This window comes from Bos javanicus, chromosome 23, assembly GCF_032452875.1.
Source record: "Bos javanicus breed banteng chromosome 23, ARS-OSU_banteng_1.0, whole genome shotgun sequence".
Taxonomy (NCBI): domain Eukaryota; kingdom Metazoa; phylum Chordata; class Mammalia; order Artiodactyla; family Bovidae; genus Bos; species Bos javanicus.
The window spans coordinates 41,861,288-41,882,361 of record NC_083890.1 but is presented as its reverse complement, the minus strand read 5'-3'; the positions used below and the strand labels follow the sequence as shown (position 1 = coordinate 41,882,361).

The 21,074-nt window shown below is 58.3% G+C and overlaps 1 protein-coding gene across 8 annotated transcripts in view; it reads left to right on the top strand.

Moving 5' to 3' along the window:
* The window catches only part of JARID2 (jumonji and AT-rich interaction domain containing 2), a 230,034-nt gene that overhangs the window by 200,652 nt on the left and 8,308 nt on the right, over window positions 1–21,074 (top strand). For all 8 annotated transcript variants that reach the window (XM_061398816.1, XM_061398813.1, XM_061398815.1 and 5 more), the window contains 8 exons: window positions 3,660–3,895; window positions 8,098–9,136; window positions 12,055–12,557; window positions 14,855–14,947; window positions 17,618–17,736; window positions 17,824–17,894; window positions 18,513–18,627; window positions 20,617–20,722. In XM_061398816.1, the coding sequence (XP_061254800.1) occupies window positions 3,660–3,895; window positions 8,098–9,136; window positions 12,055–12,557; window positions 14,855–14,947; window positions 17,618–17,736; window positions 17,824–17,894; window positions 18,513–18,627; window positions 20,617–20,722 (2,282 nt within the window). The remainder of the gene's footprint in view (window positions 1–3,659; window positions 3,896–8,097; window positions 9,137–12,054; window positions 12,558–14,854; window positions 14,948–17,617; window positions 17,737–17,823; window positions 17,895–18,512; window positions 18,628–20,616; window positions 20,723–21,074) is intronic.

Genomic DNA, 21,074 nt, shown 5'->3' with positions numbered 1-21,074 from the left:
TTTTTTTTTTAAACTGCTAGTAACTGATGAAGAACACAGTATTTATTCATGCCCTTTGGTGCCACTGCATTGATCTGTGTCAGATGTTGCCACTTGGTGCTGCTGTTCATATTAAGTTTTTTAGAGATATAATTCACGTATCATAAAATTGAACCACAGTGAACAATTTAGTAGTTTTTAGCATATTCACTGAGTTGTGTGGCCATCACAGTCAACTCGAGAACCTTTTCATCACTTTCACCCTGAAAAATATGTACCCATTCGGAGTCACTGCCGTTTCCCTGAACCCCCCCGGCGCCCGGCAGCTGCTGACGCACGTTGTCTGTCCCGTTCATTGCTTTGGCTGCGCTGGGTCTTTGTTGCTGTGCAGGCTTCTGTGCTCAGGGCCGGAGCTCTGCTGCAGTGTGTGCACTTCCCGTCGCAGGGGCTTCTCGTGGTGGAGCCCAGGCTCAGGAGATGTGGTTCACAGGCTTAGTTGTTCCTAGGCACATGGGATCATTCCTGAGCAGGGATCAAACCCGTGTCTGCTACCGGCTGATTCTTTACCACTGGGCCACCAGGGAAGCCCCGCCTTTTTGTCTCTTCGTGTTGGTTTGGTCATCTCATATGCATGGAATCCTGCAATAGGTGGCCCTTCTTTCTCTTCCCATGGTGTCTCCAAGATCGTCCGTGCTGGAGCATGCGTCAGTACCCAGCTCCTTTTTACAGGTGGATAACACCTTGTTTCGTTTAGCTAAATACCAGTTGATGAACCTTCGGATTTTTTCTGCAGTGTTTATTATCCATATTTCTGCTCTGACCACGTGGATGCACGTTTGTATGTGGGCATACTTTTCGTTCCTCTTACGTTCACATCTGGGAGTGGAGTTGCTGGGTCACATAGTAACTCTGTTTTGAGGAACTTCCAGACCATTTTCCAGAGTGGCTGCAGCAGTTGGCATCCCTACCTGCAGGGAATGAGGGCTCTTAGTCCTCACCAGCTCTGCCTTTACCCATCTTTGTAAGCACAGCCCTCTTAGGGAATGTGAAGTGGTGGTTCGTGGTCATTTTGATTTGCATTTCCCTGATGGCTGATCTGTCGTTAACCATCACCATCATTGAAATACCAACACAGTGAAAAAGGGAAATACTTTCAGTACAATTATGAAAATATTTTTGACCTAGGAGATCCCATGAAAGGGTCTCTGGGTCCCCCAAGGGTCAAGCCGTTCATTAAACTGTAGAAAATGTGGGCTGTGGTCTCAGCATCCTCTCTCTTCTTGCTTGGACAGGACGTTGGCACCTCTGTTTGCCCGTGAAATAGATATTGGGAGGCAGTGGGAGGCAGCCAGGGTCCAGTTGGAGGTTGTGGGAGGTCTGCTCAGGCTTGCTCTTGGGCCGTGTTGAAACCCGTTCTTCTGCATTGTCAGGGAAGCAGGAAGAGGTCTTGTCCCAATCTGAGTGTACTAACCCGAGATAGGCATTTTCCAGAAGCAGCAGGTAGGTCTTCCCAGACCGTCTCCATTCAGGAGCATGTGGTCGCCAGCCTCTAAGGAAACCGAGGATCCACGCAGTTTGCCCACACGGTAGGGCTGGGAATTGAGCGGCTGATATAGCCTTGTGAAAAGGAACTAACCCCCAGAATAAATTTTTGTAGCCAAAATTTTTATAACCAGAGAAGTCAATTCTAGAACTGGTACTTCTGTAATAGTAGACTACTCGTCTTTGTGGCAATAACAAAGCTCAGAAAAATATGAAATATTTAAGATTAAAAAGAAAGATGAAACTTCTGTACTGTTTTTCAATAAAGAATGTGCTCACTGCCTAGAAAATTGGTGAACGGTCAAGAATTGCCTGGATTCATGTTCCTTGGGTTGCTTTTTAATCACGTTGAAGTATGACTTCTTATGGATGTTGCTTCTAATTTGTCGGAAAAGCAAGTGCAGATTCTGCCAGCGTGGGCATGATGGATGGATTCTGACAACATGTAGTTACTTTCACTTAGAATAAACGCCAGCCATTCAGAGCTCTCCATTTTTCTGAGAGTATCGGACAGAGCCTTGCACAACACGGGTCATATACTGTGTTCTGATGTGTCACATGGGCTTTACCTCTGGATTGAAAGTCTAGTTGGAGTGTGTGGTCGCTGGGGGTGGGGAGATCAGGGTGTACATCCAGTCCAGGTAACGAAAACGTGAATCTTTTAATCATGCCATGTACAGTGTAATAACACATGCACTAAAGAAGCACATTAAATCAGAAAACAATTAGGAAACTTCGAGGATTATCTTACCATCTGAAAATATAGGAAGGACTTTCTAAGCAAGCAAAGTTTAACAAATGGGTTAGCTGATTTTAGTAACATAACAGACGGAAAAAGCAAATAAGAGGAAACTGTCTGCAATCTATGAGACATAAAGGTAAAGGATGCTTGTACAAATGGGGGCGACAAAGAAAGCATTCAAGGTCCTGACCTGAGAAGGGCATCTCAGAAGACAGACGTTGTCTCGTGGCTCTGCGGGTTGAACTTCCATGTCTAAGCTTCAGAAAAAAGTTTCAGCTCAGAGGAGGAGGGGTTTTCTCTTTACAGTTGCCTGGTCCCTGCTGCTTTCTGCTGGAATGTGGTGAGGCAGCCTGGCGCGCGGGTGCTCGATGGGCAGGTGGACACAGTGACCTTTCCAGGCCACTCTGTCAGGAAGTGCTCCAGGAGCCCTTTTAAATGACAGCTAGGAGGGCCCACTGGATTCCCCAGCTGTTCCGCCCGGAGCCCACGGGGCCGGGCAGGCCAAGCACAAGTCTGTCCAGGAGTGGAGTCCCAGCTGTAAGCAGAGGAGAAGACTCAGGGCAGTGTCGCCATGGCATTGCCTTTAGACCTGAGCGTGCTCTCCGGGGTCTCAGCTCCCTGGGGATGGGGGGTGCGGCGGGCACTTGGGGAGCTGGCTCTGAACGCCATCTGGCCATCAGGGAGGTGGGTGTGGGGCGCCTTCTGATGGTATCTTCTGGGAAATGGGCTCGAGGACAGGACTGGTCCCTTTGGGTTCAGAGGCTGGGTGACTGCCTGACTGCGGTCCCTGGGCTGACAGCAGGCACTGCATACTCGTAGGTGCTGTGACTCCTGGAGTGGAAAGGAGTCTGGCTCAGGGCTCCTGAGCCCTGCTCCCCCTCTTCTGTGGTCCCCGAGGGGTCAGGTGAAGCAGCTGCATCCTGACCCGTGTCCACCAGCCAGATCTGCAGCCTCACACGCCTTAGTTTAAACTCCGGATCCCCTGTGTCTTCATGTGTGCGGTGGTCACGCTCTTGGAATGTGACCAGTTGGTTTTTTCATTTTAATTCTTCTCTTTTTGTTTAAGGTGTGATGTTGATACTCTAAGGGCTACTGTATATTTGTGCACGTGCTTGCTTTTTTGTAGCGATTTTTAAAAAACGGATTTTCAATTGTTTCAACCAAAGCTCCTCCTTCCTAAGCTGCACTGGTAACTTTTCTTTGGGTCTCTCTGTGTTGAGGATACTCCTCTCCTCTGTGGCCGTTTGGTCTGGAGGTTGGGTGCTGAGAGCCTGTGAGCCGGGACACTTGTCCAGCGTGTCTTCCGTCTCTCTCCTCCTACCTGCAGGGCTTGGGGTACCCGGCAGCAGGCTGCACCCGCTAGTGACTCTGTTCTTCCTCCCTCCTTCCTTTCCAGTTTTCAATGGTTCCAGCAGGTCGTCCCGGGAGAAGGACCCTGTTCAGAAACACAAAAGCAAAGAGGCCGCTCCGGCGAAGGAGAAGCACAGCGATGCGCGGGCCGACGCACGGAGGGAGCAGGTGTCCGCGAGCCAGCCCCCCGCCGCCCCCGCCGCCGGCTCCTCGGCCAAGGGGCTCGCCGCTCACCACCACCACCCCGCTCTGCATCGGTCGGCTCAGGACTTACGGAAACAGGTGAGGACCGGCCCTGCTGACGAGGGAGCAAGGCCTGGCCCAGATGTGCCAGCCCTCCCGCCCAAGGCCACCTGTCCGTTTCACCAAATTCACTGAAGGGGAATATGAGGAGTAGCCCAAAGCGGTGTGTGTTTCTAGGGCTCGGAAAGCAGGAAGGGATGCTCAGAGGTGAGAGAACCGTGGCTTGGCAGGGGTGCCAGTGCCCGCGCCTCTCCTCGGGTGAAGACAGAGGAGGGGCCATTGCTGGAGTTGCGTCACTCCCCGGAGGGTGCTGCCGGGGCCATCACCCTGGGCCTCGTGTGCTGGGTGTCCTGGAAGGGCAGCGAGGGGACGTCCCCCGTTACCCTTGCCTAGCACCGGGGAGGCCGGGAGCCACACGTTGCCCTGAAGCAGGTCTGCAGCCGGCCTGGATGTAAACTGTCCCTGGTGGACACATTGGCGGCTGTGGCAGGACTTGTGAGTGGCCTGCATGTGGTGATGAGATGGGGTGTGGCCGCAGGGGACACTCCCCATCCCTCGCCCCGAGGCCACACACGCTCTGCCCTCCCTGCCCTCACCCCACCCCCAGCAAATTCCAGGGTGAGATCCAGACCCCTGATCTGGTGGGGGCGCCTGTTCCTGCCCTTGGACAAGATTTCTCAGGACCTGGGAGGGAGACAGTAAGGGTGAGAGGGGCCTGGAGGCCCGGCGAGACGGGCGCCTGGATCCAGTGACAGCTCGTTAGCCCCTCTGCTGCTGTAGTCACCGCACCTGCAAGTGGGTGAGCTCTCCTCACCAGGAACATGTCACATACAGTTACGGCTGCCCTTGGTGGCACGGGTGATTCCCTGGCAGGCAGTGTTAGTGACTAAAAGATGCTCCTTGTCATGTGAGGGTTGGAATTCCTCCTTCTGCTGACTTGTTCTTTCCCTGTGGTCTTTCTCATTCTTGACAATGTCAGGAACCGTTGTCTCCAAACGTGGGGCTGTTCACATGTGGCGCGTACAGAGGACTGTGTGTGTACGCGAGTATTACCAGTCTTAACCACGCACCAGCAAGCATCACTCAGTTGTCAGTTGGGGACGAGGCGAGCATCCTCGTTTAGTTTCCACGGTCCTGAGATCGCCACCTCACGCTTTGACATGTTGCCTTGAGATTAAGCAGGTGGGCTTTGCATATTGCCCACGGAAGTTCCTGCAACACAAACCTCAGTTTTCCTCATGAGAACACTGGAGCGTGGAATTGGCCCTCCCGAGCTGGGTTCCCAGTTTTCAGGATGTAAAGTGCAGGACACGCTGTCCATTTGGTGTTCTTATTCCTTTTCCAAGGCCATTGTCCGGACTGGTCCTTGTGCAGAACTTCCCTCCAGATCTTTGCTTATGAAAAAGAACACTTCTGAAGGGGTCTGAGTGGACAGGGACCCATCTGTGGAGCAGGAATCTCAGGGTGGAATGAGTCTCTCTCAGTATCTAGCACTTTCAGACTCATGAGGCTGTGTTGAGTAACCCCCGTCTCTGTTGGTCCAGACTCATCCTCAGCCCCCAGTCCCTGCCCCTGAGTTCAGGGTTTCCCTTTGTCATTGAACAAGAGAGGGTCATGCAGTTGGAGGTGAGAATTGAGGGAGTAGCAGGTACCCCCTGCCTCGGGGTGGCCCCAGCCCCTGTTCCACAGCAGGCTCTCGACCTGGAAGCAGGTGAGAGACCTCGGCAGGCAGACTCCCGTCATCTGCGTGACTGCAGGAGCCTGGCTGGTTTGCGGTCCAGGTCCTGTAGGAGGAGTGTCTCCTGCCCTCCCTCCCCTGTCACATCCCCCAAGTGGGATGACCCGGGACTCCCAGTTCTAGCTGGGCTCTTAGCGTGACCTTCGCCAAGACTTAGGCTGTGATAATCAACCTGCCTGGGCCCTATTGTTCATTTCGAGCCAGTGATGCCAGCTCCTCTCCCAGGGACATTGTGGGACATGAAAGGGCAATTTTGATACCATCAAATCCCATTAGTTAAGAACTCTGGGGGGAGGAAAAAAGGGTCACTAGAAGCCAATTGTAGATTCCTTTGTAACAGCCTGACGCGAGTGATTAGAATCTGACCTTTCATCTTTTCAACTGCATAAAAGACGGAGGCCCGGAGAATACTCGGATCTGTAATCTCAGATATGGTTAATTTTTTTCTGTCAGCCGGAAAGAAAAGATCAGGGTGTGAAGTGCAGGTGATGGGGTGGGGACCCCTGCGTCGGGGTGCCTCTGCCTGCCGGCCCCGGGGCTCGCGTGTGCTGGGTGGGTGCCTGCCCTCCTGAGAGCCCTGGCCCCCGGGGCTAGGGCATGAGGACTCGGTGTGCGGGGCCTCGCCAGCCTTCCAGGTCTTATTCTCCCAAAGGTGCCAGGTGTGCCAGGTGTCACAGGCGTGTGTAACAGCCCTGAACTGCTCCCGGCTGATGATTTGGACGTGTGGTAGGTGTTCAACAAAGCAGCGTTTCCTTAGAGTAGTGCTTACATGGTTTGCAGCAAGACAGTAATGAATTTAGGATGAAGAAACAACGGTTCTTCCACCTGGAGAGGGTTTGGAAATGGTTTCCAAACGTGGTGAGGAGGGTTTGCATCCGGAGGGGTGTGGGCGGGAAGCCAGGATGCGGCTGCTGTGGGTGGTGAGGCTGTGCCCAGCGGGTTGCCCCTGTTCTCGTCTGGGCGCTAAGACGGGCTGTCACGGGAAGGAGAGAACCCGCTCTCGAGGGCAGGGCGGAGGGTCTGCTGAGCTTTGGGGCCTCTAGGAGAGGTGCTCACGGTCACATGTATGGCGGTTGCGAAAAGTCTTGACCAAGTAAGATGGCACAAGGAGGTTGAGCTTTTCAGACCAGAGGATGAGGAGTCTTCTTCAATATTCTGGAAAATGAAAAGCATCCAGGGAGAGATGTGAGAGGCTCGCCTTGGCTGGAAGAACATTTAAGGTCTTCATCTGGGCTTCGTTAGGTCCTGCAGGGAGTCGGGGTTGCTCTTTGTCCCTGGGGATGTGTGACTCAGTTGGGGGCCTTAGGAGGGGGCAGGTGCTGTGGAGACCTCGGGGCCTGACCAGGACGCGTCAGCCTCGTCCCTCTGCTCACTGCCTCCCAGGGGCCCGCCACGCCAGGAGGCCTGCCCTCCCGTCCGTAACTCTGCTGCCTGTCCAGTGGATTCTGTTCATTTAGGCTCATGTGCTTTTTAAGTTGAATTTTGAGGTCCAGATGCACTTCCCCAGTCAGCAGTGTGTTTCTCTTGGGCTCCTTTGCTGCGCTCAGAGCCTGGGCAGAGCCACTCGACTCAATGGCTCCCTCTAGTGGGAGATGGGAGCGTGGCAGTAGAATTCTGGTTGAACTGAGGACAGCTGCCTGTCCGTGCACCCGGGGTAACCTGAGCTATCCGTGCCAGGTGGCCTGCACCCCACTTCCTGCAGAGCTGGGTGATGCGGTGTCACTCCCTGGATTCTCTTTATAAATGAGTGTGACTTCTGTGTGTCACAAAATTATTGTGGTGTCCAGGCTGTAAGACAGTGGTGAAGAGCAACTGACCATTTACCCAGTTCCCACGGAGTCTGTGGACATTTATAGAGGCGGGAGATGGGCGCCTCCTGTGCAGAAGAGGCTGGGGCGCCAGAGACGTGAGGGGCGTCCAGCGAGGCGCCAGGTGACACAGATGCCCGCTGCTGGCAGCTGCCCCTCTGGGTGTGGGCATCTGAACCCCATGAGAGTGCTTGTTCTTTTCTTCCTGTGGCATTTTTTATTTCACTCTTCACTTATTTAGCATAGATTTTACAGTCCTGTGGGCAGATCATGCTGAAATACATGGAGCAGAGGAAAAGAACAACCATCTTTTCTTGGAACGGGTGTGTGTGTGTGTGTGTAACCATGTCTTTTCTTGGAACAGGGGGTGTGTGTGTGTGTGTGTGTGTGTAACCATGTCTTTTCTTGGAACAGGGGTGTGTATGTGTGCAACCATGTCTTTTCTTGGAACAGGGGTGTGTGTGCACGCACGCGCATGCACCTGTCCCCTTACCAGCACAGCCTTGTGATCATGTTGCTGTTACTGACCTGTGTTGGGTGACTGGCAGATAGCATGGAGGGTGTGGTTTGCATGCCTTTGCTGGGACCCCCGTGCCCGCTCCTCACCCACAGGCGCGGCTGTTGAGCTGGGCTTGGGGGCGGGGTCCCCTGTGCCCAGACACTGACTGTGCTCTCTGCTCCTCCTGTGCCTCCAGGTTTCTAAGGTCAACGGAGTCACCCGAATGTCATCTCTGGGTACAAGTGCAACCAGTGCCAAAAAGATGCGCGAAGTCAGACCTTCACCGTCCAAAACTGTGAAGTACACTGCAACGGTGACGAAGGGGACTGTCACATACACCAAAGCCAAGAGAGAACTGGTCAAGGAAACCAAACCCCATCACCACAAGCCCAGTTCCGCTGTCAACCACACAATCTCAGGGAAAACTGAAAGTAGCAATGCAAAAACCCGCAAACAGGTGCTATCCCTCGGGGGGGCGTCCAAGTCCACCGGGCCCGCCGTCAATGGCCTCAAGGTCAGTGGCAGGTTGAACCCAAAGTCGTGCACTAAGGAGGTAGGGGGGCGGCAGCTGCGGGAGGGGCTCCGGAACTCCAAGCGGAGGCTGGAGGAGGTGCCCCCGGCCGACAAGCCGCAGTCGCCCCCCAAGAAGATGAAGGGGGCTGCGGGCAGCGCCGCCGAGGGCCCCGGCAGGAAGGCAGCCCCGGGCCCCGCCGAGAAGGCGCCGCTCGGGGCCCCTGGGAAGAAGGAGGCGCCCGAGCGGAGCCTGGAGAGGAACCGGCCCAAGCGGGCGGCAGCCGGCAAGGGCCCGCCGGGCAGACAAGCACACGGCAAGCCGGACGGCGGCGCCCCCTGTGAAAATCGTTCTACCTCGCAATCGGAGCCCCTGCCTCGGCCGCACGAGGGGGCGGCCAAGGCCGAGAAGGGGGCCGGCAGGGCCGGGTGGGCGGCCATGGACGAGATCCCCGTGCTGCGGCCGTCGGCCAAGGAGTTCCACGACCCGCTCGTCTACATCGAGTCGGTGCGCCCTCAGGTGGAGAAGTACGGCATGTGCAGGGTGATCCCGCCCCCGGACTGGCGGCCCGAGTGCAAGCTCAACGACGAGATGCGCTTCGTCACGCAGATCCAGCACATCCACAAGCTGGGCCGGCGCTGGGGCCCCAACGTGCAGCGGCTGGCCTGCATCAAGAAGCACCTCAGATCTCAGGGCATCACCATGGACGAGCTCCCGCTCATAGGTAAGGCCCGCGGTGGCCGGCGCCACACCAGCCTCCGGGTGCGTCAGGGCCCAGGGGAAGTCTGAGCCCTGCTTTCTGCAGGTCAGTGTGGTCCTATGCGGGGCCCCCGCCTCCACACACACACTCACACTCACTCACTCACACCGGGCCACACCTGCTGGCCGCCTGGCTGAGTCCATAGTGGCGTCCAGAGAGGGGCAGGACCGCTGCACCGCGCCTTCGTCTGCCCGGGCTGCGTTAACCAAGTACTGCAGCTGGGGGCTTGACCTGCAGGGAGTCAGTTCTCTCGGTCTGGAGCTTGCAAGTGTGAGAGCAAGGTGCTGGCAGGGTTCATTTCTTCCGAGGCCTCTCTCCTTGCCTTGTGGACAGCCTTCCTTCTCCCGTGTCCCCACCTGTTCTTCTCCTCCACACACAGATTCCTAGCGTCTCTTCTCTTGTTAGAAGGACACCAGTCACATGGGGTCAGGGCCCACCCCGATGGCCTCATTTTACTGTAATCACCGCTTTAAGGACTGTCTCTAAACACGGCCACACTTAGGGCCTGCACACATGACTGTGGGTGGGGGCGCTTCAGCCTTTTGTCTCTCTCTCCCCTCTTCCTTGCCTCTCAGTTTTCCTGGTGGTAACCGGGTCCCGGTGGAGTCTAGCTCCTGGAACACCGTGGACCCAAGTGCAGGTACAGCTTTGCGCTGAAGTCGCACTCGCCTCAGTGACGGCTTTTGTGAACAGGCCGGCTGGCGTGGTCAGGCCCGGGCCCGGGCTGGGCACACGCACGGCCCTCCTGGAATCCCCGTCTCCCTCTTCCTCCGGGGGGTCCTTGCACCTCCAGGATTAAGCCCCTCTATCGGAGTGAGCCGGTGCCATGGAGTGGTGAACTCACACACTTCTCTTGCTGCTCAGGACCCTGGATGGGAGCCGCGTGGGGCCTGCTTTTAGGTTGGAGCAGCCTTTTGCAGGCAGGGAGCAGAGGGACCGGTGTCAGTCATTTAGGTGTCAGGGTGGGCAGTAAGATAGGTTTCCTTGCACCATGGAGGTTTCGCTATTACTCTCAGCAGATGAGACTCACTTAAGTTCAGAGAATGCTTGGTTTGTGGTCCGCTATCATGGATGTGATCGGAGGTGACAGGGGCTTGGGAACAGGCTGAGGTGTCGACGTCTCGGGAGTGTGGTGTGGGCTGCGTGGGAGACCCAGAACTGCAGTGGGGCAGTGGGTCTTCTGAACAGTCAGGGCATCAGGTGACGTCAAGAGGGCACCGATTTTCCGTTCAGAGTAGGTTTCCGGAACCTTGGTTCCCATGGTGCCAGAAGCCATGGTGAGACTGGGGGTGTGTTCACAGCATTGCTGTTGGCCCAGGTGTGAAGCCTCCGCGTGGGAGGGGAGCTGGCTGGCCTGCCACCCGCCTTGGGTCTCACTCTGCGCTAATCCTCCTCGCGGCGTGAGGGACTTAGTTTTGAAGGAAGTTTCTCAGAGTCCACAGACTGCTCCTTCTCTGGGAAGGGGGCGCTTTGTCCCGAAGCATCCTTGTGGTCCTGAGAGTGGGTTGATGAAACCGGAGAGGAGTAACACGATGCCTTGGCGAGGACTGGTCAGGTTTTCTGAGGCTTACAACAGTGACCTCCTTTCCAGCCAGTCTCTGGTCTGACCCACATCCCCGTCCCCCTCGGCAGGTGCAGGAGTTGCCCCGACTGAGAGCAAGGCCTGCCGTGCATCTTGGAACCTTGGGCCTTAGGCCCTGACGGCCAAGGTCGGCGCAGGTCTCCTCCTTGACGGGCCCCTGCTGGCCTCAACCAAGCAACCAGCCAGCGTCCTGCCTGGCACAGCAGATGGGCTCGGGGTGCCACGCGCCCATCCCTGGCCGTGCTGGCCGGCTGGACTCCGTTTGCGCACAGCTGGCTGAGGTGATCCAATGCTGTTCTCAGGAGTCCCGCTGCTCTTCCTTTCCTTTATTTTATACAAAGGTGTCCCCATCTTCTAAAGGTAGAAGCACTCTTAATGTTTACTTTGCTCACCTAGCATTCTGTGGGGTGTTTATCTCCTAACGGCTGGTGGATGATTATTCTGGAACGTTTTTCGTTTTTATTGGTCCAAGGGTGATTGCTTTTGAGACAGTTCCCATTGAGACGCCGCTGGGCGGCCGTCGCACGTCTGAGTTTTGTGCAGTCTCATGGCTCATGGTTTGTGCAGTCTGATTGAGAGACCAGTGAGAACCAGCCCACACACCTTCGGAGATGAGCAGGGCTCTGTGTGAGCAGCGATGGGAGGAGCTGAGGGGCGGACAGACTCCCGCCTGCCCTCAGGGGGGCCTTGCCCGCTGCCTGGACATCTTGGGGGCTGAAGGGAGGTTACTGTGCATGTGTGCGTGCATGTGTGTTTGTGTGTGGTGGGGGAGCGTTGGGAGGGGAATTGGAACTGATGGCATGTGCTGGGTGGGTACATTTTCCCATCCCACAGCCGTTCCAGGTGATGCTGGGCTGCAGAGGTGGCCGAGGGCACGACGCAGGCTCTGCCAGCCCGGCAGGGAAGCCCTGCTCCTTGAGCCGTCTCCCCGCCCCCTGGGGCGTGAGGGGGCGTGCATCTTGCCCGTGCTCCAGCCATGCTGGGTTCTCCCTCCCCAGGGACCGACTCTCCTTCCTTTCAGGCCTCTGCCTAAGTGCCCGCTCCTCGGGGCGCCCTGCCCAGGCCGCCCTCCTGTGTTGGTCGGACCTCGGCCTGTCCTGGTCTGTTCACCCTCCTAGCACTAAGATGGTCTCATCCTCGTCTCTATAGACTGGGTGGCCCTGTGCCGCTCTGACCCCTGGCCTGGTGGCCTCCCTGGCACGTGGTGGACGCTGGTGCCCGTGGGCTCTCGGGTGGCGAAGGCGGTCTTCGCAGTGCACTTCACCCACTGTCGCTGTCTTTTATCCCCTCGCCGTCCCAGGAGGCTGTGAGCTCGACCTGGCCTGCTTTTTCCGGCTGATTAACGAGATGGGCGGTATGCAGCAGGTGACGGACCTCAAAAAATGGAACAAACTCGCAGACATGCTGCGCATCCCCAGAACCGCCCAGGACCGGCTGGCCAAGCTCCAGGAGGCTTACTGCCAGTACCTGCTCTCCTATGACTCCCTGTCCCCCGAGGAGCACCGGCGCCTGGAGAAGGAGGTGCTGATGGAGAAGGAGAGCCTGGAGCGGCGCAAGGGGCCCCTGGAGGGTCACACGGAGCAGGACTACCACCGCTTCCACCCGCTGCCCCGCTTCGAGCCCAAGAACGGGCTCATCAATGGCGTGGCCCACAGAAACGGCTTCCGCAGCAAGCTGAAGGAGGTGGGCCCCGCGCAGCTCAAGACGGGCCGGCGGCGACTCTTTGCTCAGGAAAAGGAGGTGGTGAAGGAGGAGGAGGAGGACAAGGGCATCCTCAGCGACTTCCACAAGTGTATATACAAGGTAGGGCCCGCGGGCCTGCCGTGCAGCCTCGCGTGCGCCTTGTGGGCCGTGGGGCCCCCGAGACCCCTGACGGCCGGCCCTGGGCACGTCCCTTGTAGAGCGCCACCCGCAGTCTGGGAGGAGTGAGCATCTGCACCAGGCTGCTGGGCACCGAGCTCTGGCCCTGGTGTGGTGCTGAGTCGCTTCAGTCGTGCGTGACTTTGTGCAGCCCCGTAGACTATAGCCTGCCAGGCTCCTCTGTCCATGGGATTCTTCTCCAGGCAGGAATACTGGAGTGGGTTGCCTTGCTCTCCTCCAGGGGATCTTCCTGACCCGGGGATCAAACCTGGGGCTCTTACATTTCCTGCATTGGCAGGCAGGTTCTTTACCACTGTGCCACCTGGGAATCAGGCGTCATTAAATGTGTGTTTTTGTACACGTGTGCCCACATGCCAGGGACGCAACCTGGGAGGCACAACTCCTCTTTCCGGAGGCTGGGGCTGGGGCTTCTCGTACCCACAGGGACCAGGTCCCCTGCCGCTCCCAATCACTCCCCACGCCGCTCGGCACAGCTCTGCTGGTGCCTGTCTGTCCTGTGGATCTCCTGGGGAGAGGGCAGGGGCGGGTCCCTGCTTCTGCCTACACTGTGTACCCATCCAGGTATTCCAAGACCCCCTCCTCCAGGGAGCGAGGGGGCATCTCGGTGTCTCCGTGCTTGGCAGCCTGGCTCTGTCCACAGAGGCTGGGCTCCCCTGTCTCTGGTCCTTCAGGGCATTTGGGCCCCAGGCCAGGAAGGGGCACAGGACCCCCAACCTTGATCGGTTCCCCAGGCTCCAGGAGGGCAGGGCCCCTGAGGAGGTTTTGGTGGCCGTGCCCACGCACTTGAACCTGGCCACGTGCAGAAACGTGATTGGTGTCTGTGCTTCTGCCCTGATTTGGGCCGCTTTCCTCTGAGTCTGTGCTCGGAGGTCCTTCCCGGCCTCCCTCAGCGTCCTCGCCTCAGTTGGAGTCTCACCTCCTTTCTGGGGAGAGATGCTTGCTTGCCTGGAGCTTTCCCTGTGACTGGACACAGGGAGGGTTGGGTTTGTGTAGACATGGCTGCAGGCTGGTGGCCGTGGAGGCTGTGTGCACCGAGGGCCAGCCGGGAGCTCACGGCCCCGGGTGCTGAGCCCGCTTAGCGTCTGGCAGTTGACTGTTGGGTGCTGGCTGTCATTGTGTTGAATTACAGGCACCCTGCTTTAGTTGACAGAAAATCAGGCTCTTCCTAGTGGTTCCAACTTTATGTTGTGAGGGATGGCAGGTGAGAAGTTTGGACTTGTGCAGACGTTTCTCTGTTAGTTAGGAACCTCAGTTACAGAGCTGGTGATGAGATGAGCAGGGTCTGTGAGATAACTGTCCCCACTGTCCCTCCAGAGGCAGCTCTGTTCATGGGGCTGCTCCAGCATGGCCTCGTTAGGGGCCCTGCCCCTCTGCCTCTGGCTCATCACCCTTGGTGCCATATCCCAGCTCCGTTTTGCACGAGGCCACATTCCCCAGGCAGCCTGAAAGCGCCTCGAGGGCAGAGACACTGTGTTTTGAGCACCGCTCCATCTACAGCCCCTCGAACTAGGCCTGGTACACAGTAGGTGTTCAAGAAGTACTCCGCAGTCAAGGGGTGAGCGTGCCTGGTCCGGGAGGAGTGGGGGCCTGCCTGTGGGACGCACCACCGTTCATCCCGGTGAGCGTGTCATTGGGAATATTCCGGGGGCAGGGTGGCAGAGGTGGGCACGTTAGGTAATCTGAAGACCCTGCGGGCCCCCCCAGCAGGGGTGGGGGGCAGGGGCTCCCCGGGCAGGAGGAGGACTGGGTCCCTCTGGCCCCTACAGATCCCCAAGGCCAGGCTGCTTGTTTGCCCGGTTCTCAGGGGAGGACCCTCAGGGTGGGCGTCCAGAGCTGCCCAGGTTTCTCTCCCAGCGTCTCCGGTCCCGAGGCCCAGCCAGTGTCTGTCTTGATGTTGCTGGCTTGTCCCCCAACCACAGCCTTTGTCTTCCCGTCTCCACGCTGTCCCCATTGCTCCAGGGACGTGGCTCTTCACTGGGGCGCCTGGGGCAGCTCGTCCTGCCGAGTTGTGGGGGTCAGGGGTGCGCTACCTCCTTTGTCCACACTGAGGGTCCTTCTCAGGGAATGTGGTCCCAGCTTCTCTGTTCCTGTCAGCTAGGGACATGGCCCCTGGTCACAGGGACACGCCACGCAGGGGCTTCTGACGGGGTGACCCTGCTTTGGGGTTCTGATACTGCTTTGTTTCTCGAGCTTGACTCTTGCTTTTGTTTCCTTTTCAGGGAAGGTCTGTTTCTTTAACGACTTTTTACCGAACAGCAAGAAATATCATGAACATGTGCTTCAGCAAGGAGCCCGCACCAGCTGAAATCGAGGTGCGTGAGCCCGGCCGCCCTCTCTCTGCCCGGAGCCGGGGTGGAGCCCCTGGGCCTCCGCCCCCTGGAGGCAGGCGGAGGGTCCCAAGTCCATCCTCTGGGTCCTGGGCGCGGCCAGAAGTTTCAGCTCAGGTTGACCGAAACTTGTTCCGGGCCAGAAAGGAGGCAAGGGAGTGAGCACGTCTCCAGGTCCTCCCTGACCGCCCCGCAGGCCCCCTCTCACCCCATCTCAGCCCGTCCTCCAGGTGCCTGTTAGGCAAGAGCGTGTGTGGAGTCCCTGGAAACCACGGTTGTGCTTTTCTCTCCTGTTTTTCATTTAACGGGATTGGCAGGCTGCCATTTTTGTGCTTCTGCCAGCCCTGTGCCGAGGTGTGTGAGGCTGGGCAGGCGAGCGGGGCTGTGCCCGGCCAGTCGCCAGAGGGGCACTGGGGAGGAGGGCAGAGCCCGAGTCTGCCCCCGGGGCTCCCAGCTGCTGACGTAGGTGGGCCTGTCCAAGGGCGAGCCCCGACTCCTCTCCAGGTTCAGGGCGTGCTGGCTGAGCAGGAGGTGGTGTGGGCTGCCTTGGCTCTTCGCTGGCAGCAGGTTTCAGACCCCTTCTGTTCACGGTTGTAGGCTCCTCTTCTTGGCATAACCACGCTAACGGCAGCGGCCCTCGGCTCTGCTGTGACCAGGTGTCCTGGGAGTGGGGCTCAGGGACTGTCTGTCGATACGTGTCCGTGCCGCGTGCTGCCCCGCCTCCGATGGTGGCCATTGGAAGTCCACAAGGCCCCGGCCTGGTGCTTGGGCCTGGGTTCAGTATTTGAAGAATTCAGTCAATATTTGATTTTGGCATCGTTGTCATTCCGTCTAGATCCCAGTTTTGCACTCTGGGCTGTATGTGTGCAGACCACACAGTGGCCTGACACTCGGCCCTACCTTTGGCCTTGCCAAAGCCACGTCCCATCACCACAGCGCCAACGGGTCCTGACTCGGGGACACGTGTGGTCGTCACAGTGGCTTCTGCTGGGCTTGTGCTAGTTTTGGGAGAAGTGTCAGAGGAGAGGAGCATGACTCCTGGGGGTGGACATCTGAGCTAGAGAAAGAGGCCTTTGCTTTACAACATAGGTCCTTGTCGGAGTCCCCGAAGGTGGAAGATTGTTACTGTCCACCGTCTCCTGCTGGGAAATTAATTCTGAGGGTCCTGGGTTTTTTTGTTTTTTAATTGGCGGATACTTGCTTTACAGTGTTGTGTTGGCTTCTGCCGTGCATCAGCATGAATCGCCATAGGTACCTGTATGTCCCCTCCCTCTTGGACCTTCCTCCCTGAGTGTCTTGGTTTTGCTTTAATATTAATAGTTGTAGATTTGCTAAAATTGGAACCTTTAGTCTGTCTGGCTAACTTCTGGACCCTACGGAGGGGCTGAAGCCTCTGTTTGGCCGGTGGTCCCCAGTAGAAGGGGCTTCTGGATCCTACAAAGGGGCTGGAGCCTCTGCTTGGGCCGGTGGTCCCCAGTAGAAGGGGCTTCTGGATCCTACAAAGGGGCTGGAGCCTCTGCTTGGGCGGTGGTCCCCAGCGGAAGGGGCCCCCATGTAGTACACGGTCCCCTTCCGCCCCCTCTGTCTCCCTTCACTCAGCACGCGTTGCTGTGAAACCTGGCAGACGGCCGACCTGACTGGCCTGGACCCGTCTCTGGCCCTTGGGGACCCGGAGCATTTAATGCTGTCCAGTTTGTTCTTGAGGTGGGGCCTCTGGCTGCCCCCAGGCTGGCCCCTTGCTGTAGCGGCCGCACACGCAGCGGGGTGGGGCTGGCCCCGGGTGCTCCCTGGAGAGGCTCCAGGAAGCGGGCTTGGCCACGGCGGGGAGGGTGATGCTGAGCTTCTGTGCTGATGGTTGAAGACGGGACCCTCTCACCTGTTAGCAGAGCCCGTCCCGACCCGCGTTTGCCCTGCAGTTGTTCAGGTCGTGCCCACCCTTCCCCCGTCTGTTTCATTGGCTGGGGTCACAGCCTGGGGAGCAGGGTGGTCACTTCCCTTGTTCGGTGCTGAGTAGCGTGTCTGCCCAGACGCCCGTCTCGGGGCACTGTGACCACACCTGCAGTGGGTGGGGGGCATCCCACCTACCTTCCCGAGTCGCTTTCTCCCTCCCCTTCACAGAATGATCCTTAATTGTGATGCACGGGTGACCTTCACCACCTGAGCCATTCTTAGGTCCAGTTCAGTGGCACCAGAATCCTTTGCATGTCGTTGAGTGACCCGCCCCACCACCCGTTTGCAGAACTTGTCCATCCTCCCAGACTGGAGGTCGGCTCCTGTGAATCATGAGTCCACGCAGCCCCTCCGTTCTCTTTTTCTGTCTGACTTTGTCCCAAGTGCCTTACGGGATGGAATCAGTACTTGTCCTCTGAGACTGGCTTCTCCACTTAGCGTCATGTCCGTAGGATTCGTGTGTTGTCGCATGTCAGAATTTCCCTCTCTGAGGCCAAGTCGTATTCGGCAGACACTGTACCTTGTGTTTATCCGTCTGTCGGTCATGGACCTGGCCCCGTGACCGTGAGCGTGCGGTTACTGCCTGCAGCCCCGGCTGCCTGGCCCGGTGCCCGGCCGCCTGGGAGGCCACGGCCCGAGGTCGCAGGCCGAGGCGGGGCTCTGCAGCCCCGGGGGGCACGGTGCTGACGGCCCCTCTCCCCGCAGCAAGAGTACTGGAGGCTCGTGGAGGAGAAGGACTGCCACGTGGCCGTGCACTGCGGCAAGGTGGACACGAACACCCACGGCAGCGGCTTCCCGGTGGGAAAGTCGGAGCCCTTTTCAAGGTAGCGCTGGCCGCTCCTGCCCGGGTCCGGGGGCCAGACAGCGTCTCCCCGCGCCTGTCCGTGACCCCCCTGTGCTTTCCCCTGCAGACACGGATGGAACCTCACCGTCCTCCCCAATAACACAGGCTCCATCCTGCGTCACCTCGGTGCTGTGCCTGGTAAGCCGGCTGCGGGTTGGAGGGCTGGGGACCATGGTGCACAGGGTGTGAGAGAACTCAGGGATTGTTGGAGAAGGGAGGGGAGTCAGGGGTGTAGTTGGAGTCGATAAAAATGTGCAAAGGTAAACCAAACCACCGATCTGGAAGCTGGGGAGACGCTTCGTGTGGTCCGCTTTCCACCTGGGAACTTTCACAGCTGACCTCTGACTCTCTGGGGCTCCTGCCTCACCCGGTAGGAGCGAAACCGAGCGTCCTGGGTGTTGGCGCACTGAGGGCCGTCCCCTGGCGGAGGGGCTGCTCCAGACCCGGGTCCCCTTCCTGTGTCCCGACAGCGCGCGTGCGGGCGGCGCCTGCGTCCTTAGCCTCGAGGCCCCGCGGGCCCCCACTGTGGGTGTGTTCGCCTTCAGTCACTAGTTACGGTGTTTTCTCGCTATTGTTTGGTAACTGTGTCTGTGGTCTTGGTTCCTGTATAAGAAGCGGGAAGGAGCAAGTGCCTTCTCGTTGAGTCTCGCCTGGCTCTGACCCCATTTCCTTCTTTTTCTTGGGGAGGCGATGCGATGTCTGTTGCTGTCACCCTGACACACGGCTCCCCGTCCTTCCCTGTCCCCTCTCTTCCAGGAGTGACAATTCCCTGGCTGAATATCGGCATGGTCTTTTCTACCTCATGCTGGTCTCGAGACCAAAACCACCTCCCTTACATTGACTACTTACACACGGGTGCTGACTGCATTTGGTGAGTATGCTGGCCCGGGCCGCCACCTCTCACTCACTGGTGGCGGACAGGCTTGTGTGAATTTGTCCTGTGCTCCCTGTCAGTCTGAGGAGCGCAGTTGGAAGTCGAGCTGGTGGAGAATGTTTTAGTTTGCTCCGGTGATGAGCACGGTCAAGCGTCTATTCCTGGCCATTGTCCGTTCCAGTTGCGGGCTAACACGGGGCTGTCCCTCTCTGAAGTTCCCCCTCGGGGTTGTTGACGGCCAGGAGTTCGTGTCATACTAGCGTCAAAAACGAGGAGCGGTGGAGCAGGAAGCTGGCCAGGCGTGGTGGCTGCATGGCCTCACAGAGCGGGCGTTTTCAGCGTCTCCCGGCCCACCCTCTGCATAGAGAGTGGTCTCCGGAGGTGGAGTTCTGCCGCTGGGGATTAGGAGTTGGTCTGGTTCCCCGGTGTGATCCTTCACTGTCAGGCTCCCCAGTCCCGCTCCAAACTGGCTCTTCAGTGCCTTTGTTGACGGCGGCAGATGGGAAATCACTGCAAATAATCAGATGTCTTGTTGTCTGACGGGCTACCGGCATCGCATCCATCCCTCACTTACTCAGTTTATTGTCCTAATGGGGTGATTAGCTCCTCTATTAAAGTTCTAGAGCCGATGTTCTCACTCCAAGGAGCCGGTGTCGGCAGTAGTCTCATCACGGCTCCCCCTGCCTTTGGGCCACCTCGGCGCAACGGGCCCTCTGCTTGGTCTCCTGTGGTGGGGCCAGGGTCTCAGGCAGCCTGGAGGGTCGGGAGCCGGCTGCACGGACTCGGGTGGTGTGAGCCCCCTGCCCTGTTCCCCACGAGAACCAGATCCTGGTCCTTCATCGAAAGTGCGGCCACGTGGCCTCATCCCTGCAGGGAGACAGGGAGAGAGGCCACGGCCTGCGTGCTGAGTGACTGCTAAGTGAGAGGCAGGGGAATGCAAGGCTCTGGGCTGCTGGGATACTGGCCCCTGGAACCTCTCTGCTGCAGGGAGAGGTTGCCGGAAAGGATCAGAGGACTTCAGGGTGTGATTTTTGTTAAAATGTGTGAGTGAGGTTAGAAACTCTGGACTTAAATCACAAATCAGCATTAGAATATGTTGGTGTTGAGACAACAAGCCTCTCTTGACTAGGTTCTCAGCAGCTAGTAGTGAGGACCCCCACCCCGTGGACCGCTCATCACTGGTGCCCTCCCAGCCCGGCCTAGGAGAGGTGGGGACAGGCAGCCTGAAGCCCCGCACGTAGCTGCAGGGAGGGCAGGGGGCAGTCAGGCGTCCACTCTAGCCCATGGACGGCAGGGCTGGGAGTCCCAGAGCAGGGGGCCGGGAGGAGCCTGCCTGTGTGCAGACCACTGCCACCAGCGTCTCGAGAGCTGTAGGCGACAGGTGTGTCCTGCAGGGTCCTCGTGGGACCCGAGTGGTCACTCCCTTTCTCCTGCTTCGCGACTCGCACTGAGGGTCCTGGTTCTTCAGGCTGAGTTCAGGCTGCACCACCTCCCCTGGGATCCTCGGCCCCAGTCAGCGGGGGCCGTGTTGTCCGAGCCCCACCCTGCGTGGCCACTCCCTCTGCCCTGCACAGACCCTTGGTGTGGATTCCACGCTGAGCCCTGGTGCCGCCCCGTCCTTCTACTGGAGAGAAGGGTCAGGTGCCAGCCCAGAGACAAGTCCCCGCTCTGGAGGCTCACGAGAGGCTGTCGAGCCTGCGGACGTGTCTGGATCTCATTTATAGGGGCTTTAAACGTCTGGTTTTGGTCTGAAGGCTGCATGGCTCGGGCGTAGGTCAGACCCCCGTGCAGGTGGGCATGTTCGTCATGGGGCGCAGGCGGCAGAGCTGCCCCAAGAGATCCAGGGCCACTGGGCACGCGCCCAGCTCCCCTCTGCAGCCGAGGCCAGTCTCCAGGCTGCTCTGGGCCCCTCTCGGGGAGCATGGAGGGTGGGCTCCCTGGGGAGGGGCCTTGTCAACAGCCTCCACCTGATTCCAAACCGCCCAGGTATTGCATTCCTGCTGAGGAGGAGCACAAGCTGGAGGACGTGGTGCACACTCTGCTGCAAGCCAACGGCACCCCCGGCCTGCAGATGCTCGAGAGCAACGTCATGGTAGGGCCGCAGGTGGGGGCTGGGGGACCGCGCTGCGGTTTCATTTCCTCACCCCTGGGCTGACCTGCCCCATAGAACTAGAGGACCGTGAACATCCAATCCAGGGAGCCATCGTAAAGGAAACTCCTCTTTTATGGCAGCCCAACTAAAGCACGCTCCTCTCATTGCCCAGGATGTGGGGCTGTTGCACGTGGGGCCCTTCAACTCTGTTTTGGGGCCTGGTGGTTTTGTAAATGGCGACTGGGGTCGGGCCGGGCACCTGCAGTCTGGGCAGGATCGCTGAGGGCTGAGCGCAGAGGCGGCTGGCCCGGTTCTCAGAGCCTGTTGAGTCCTGGGGGATCTCTTAGAGTTG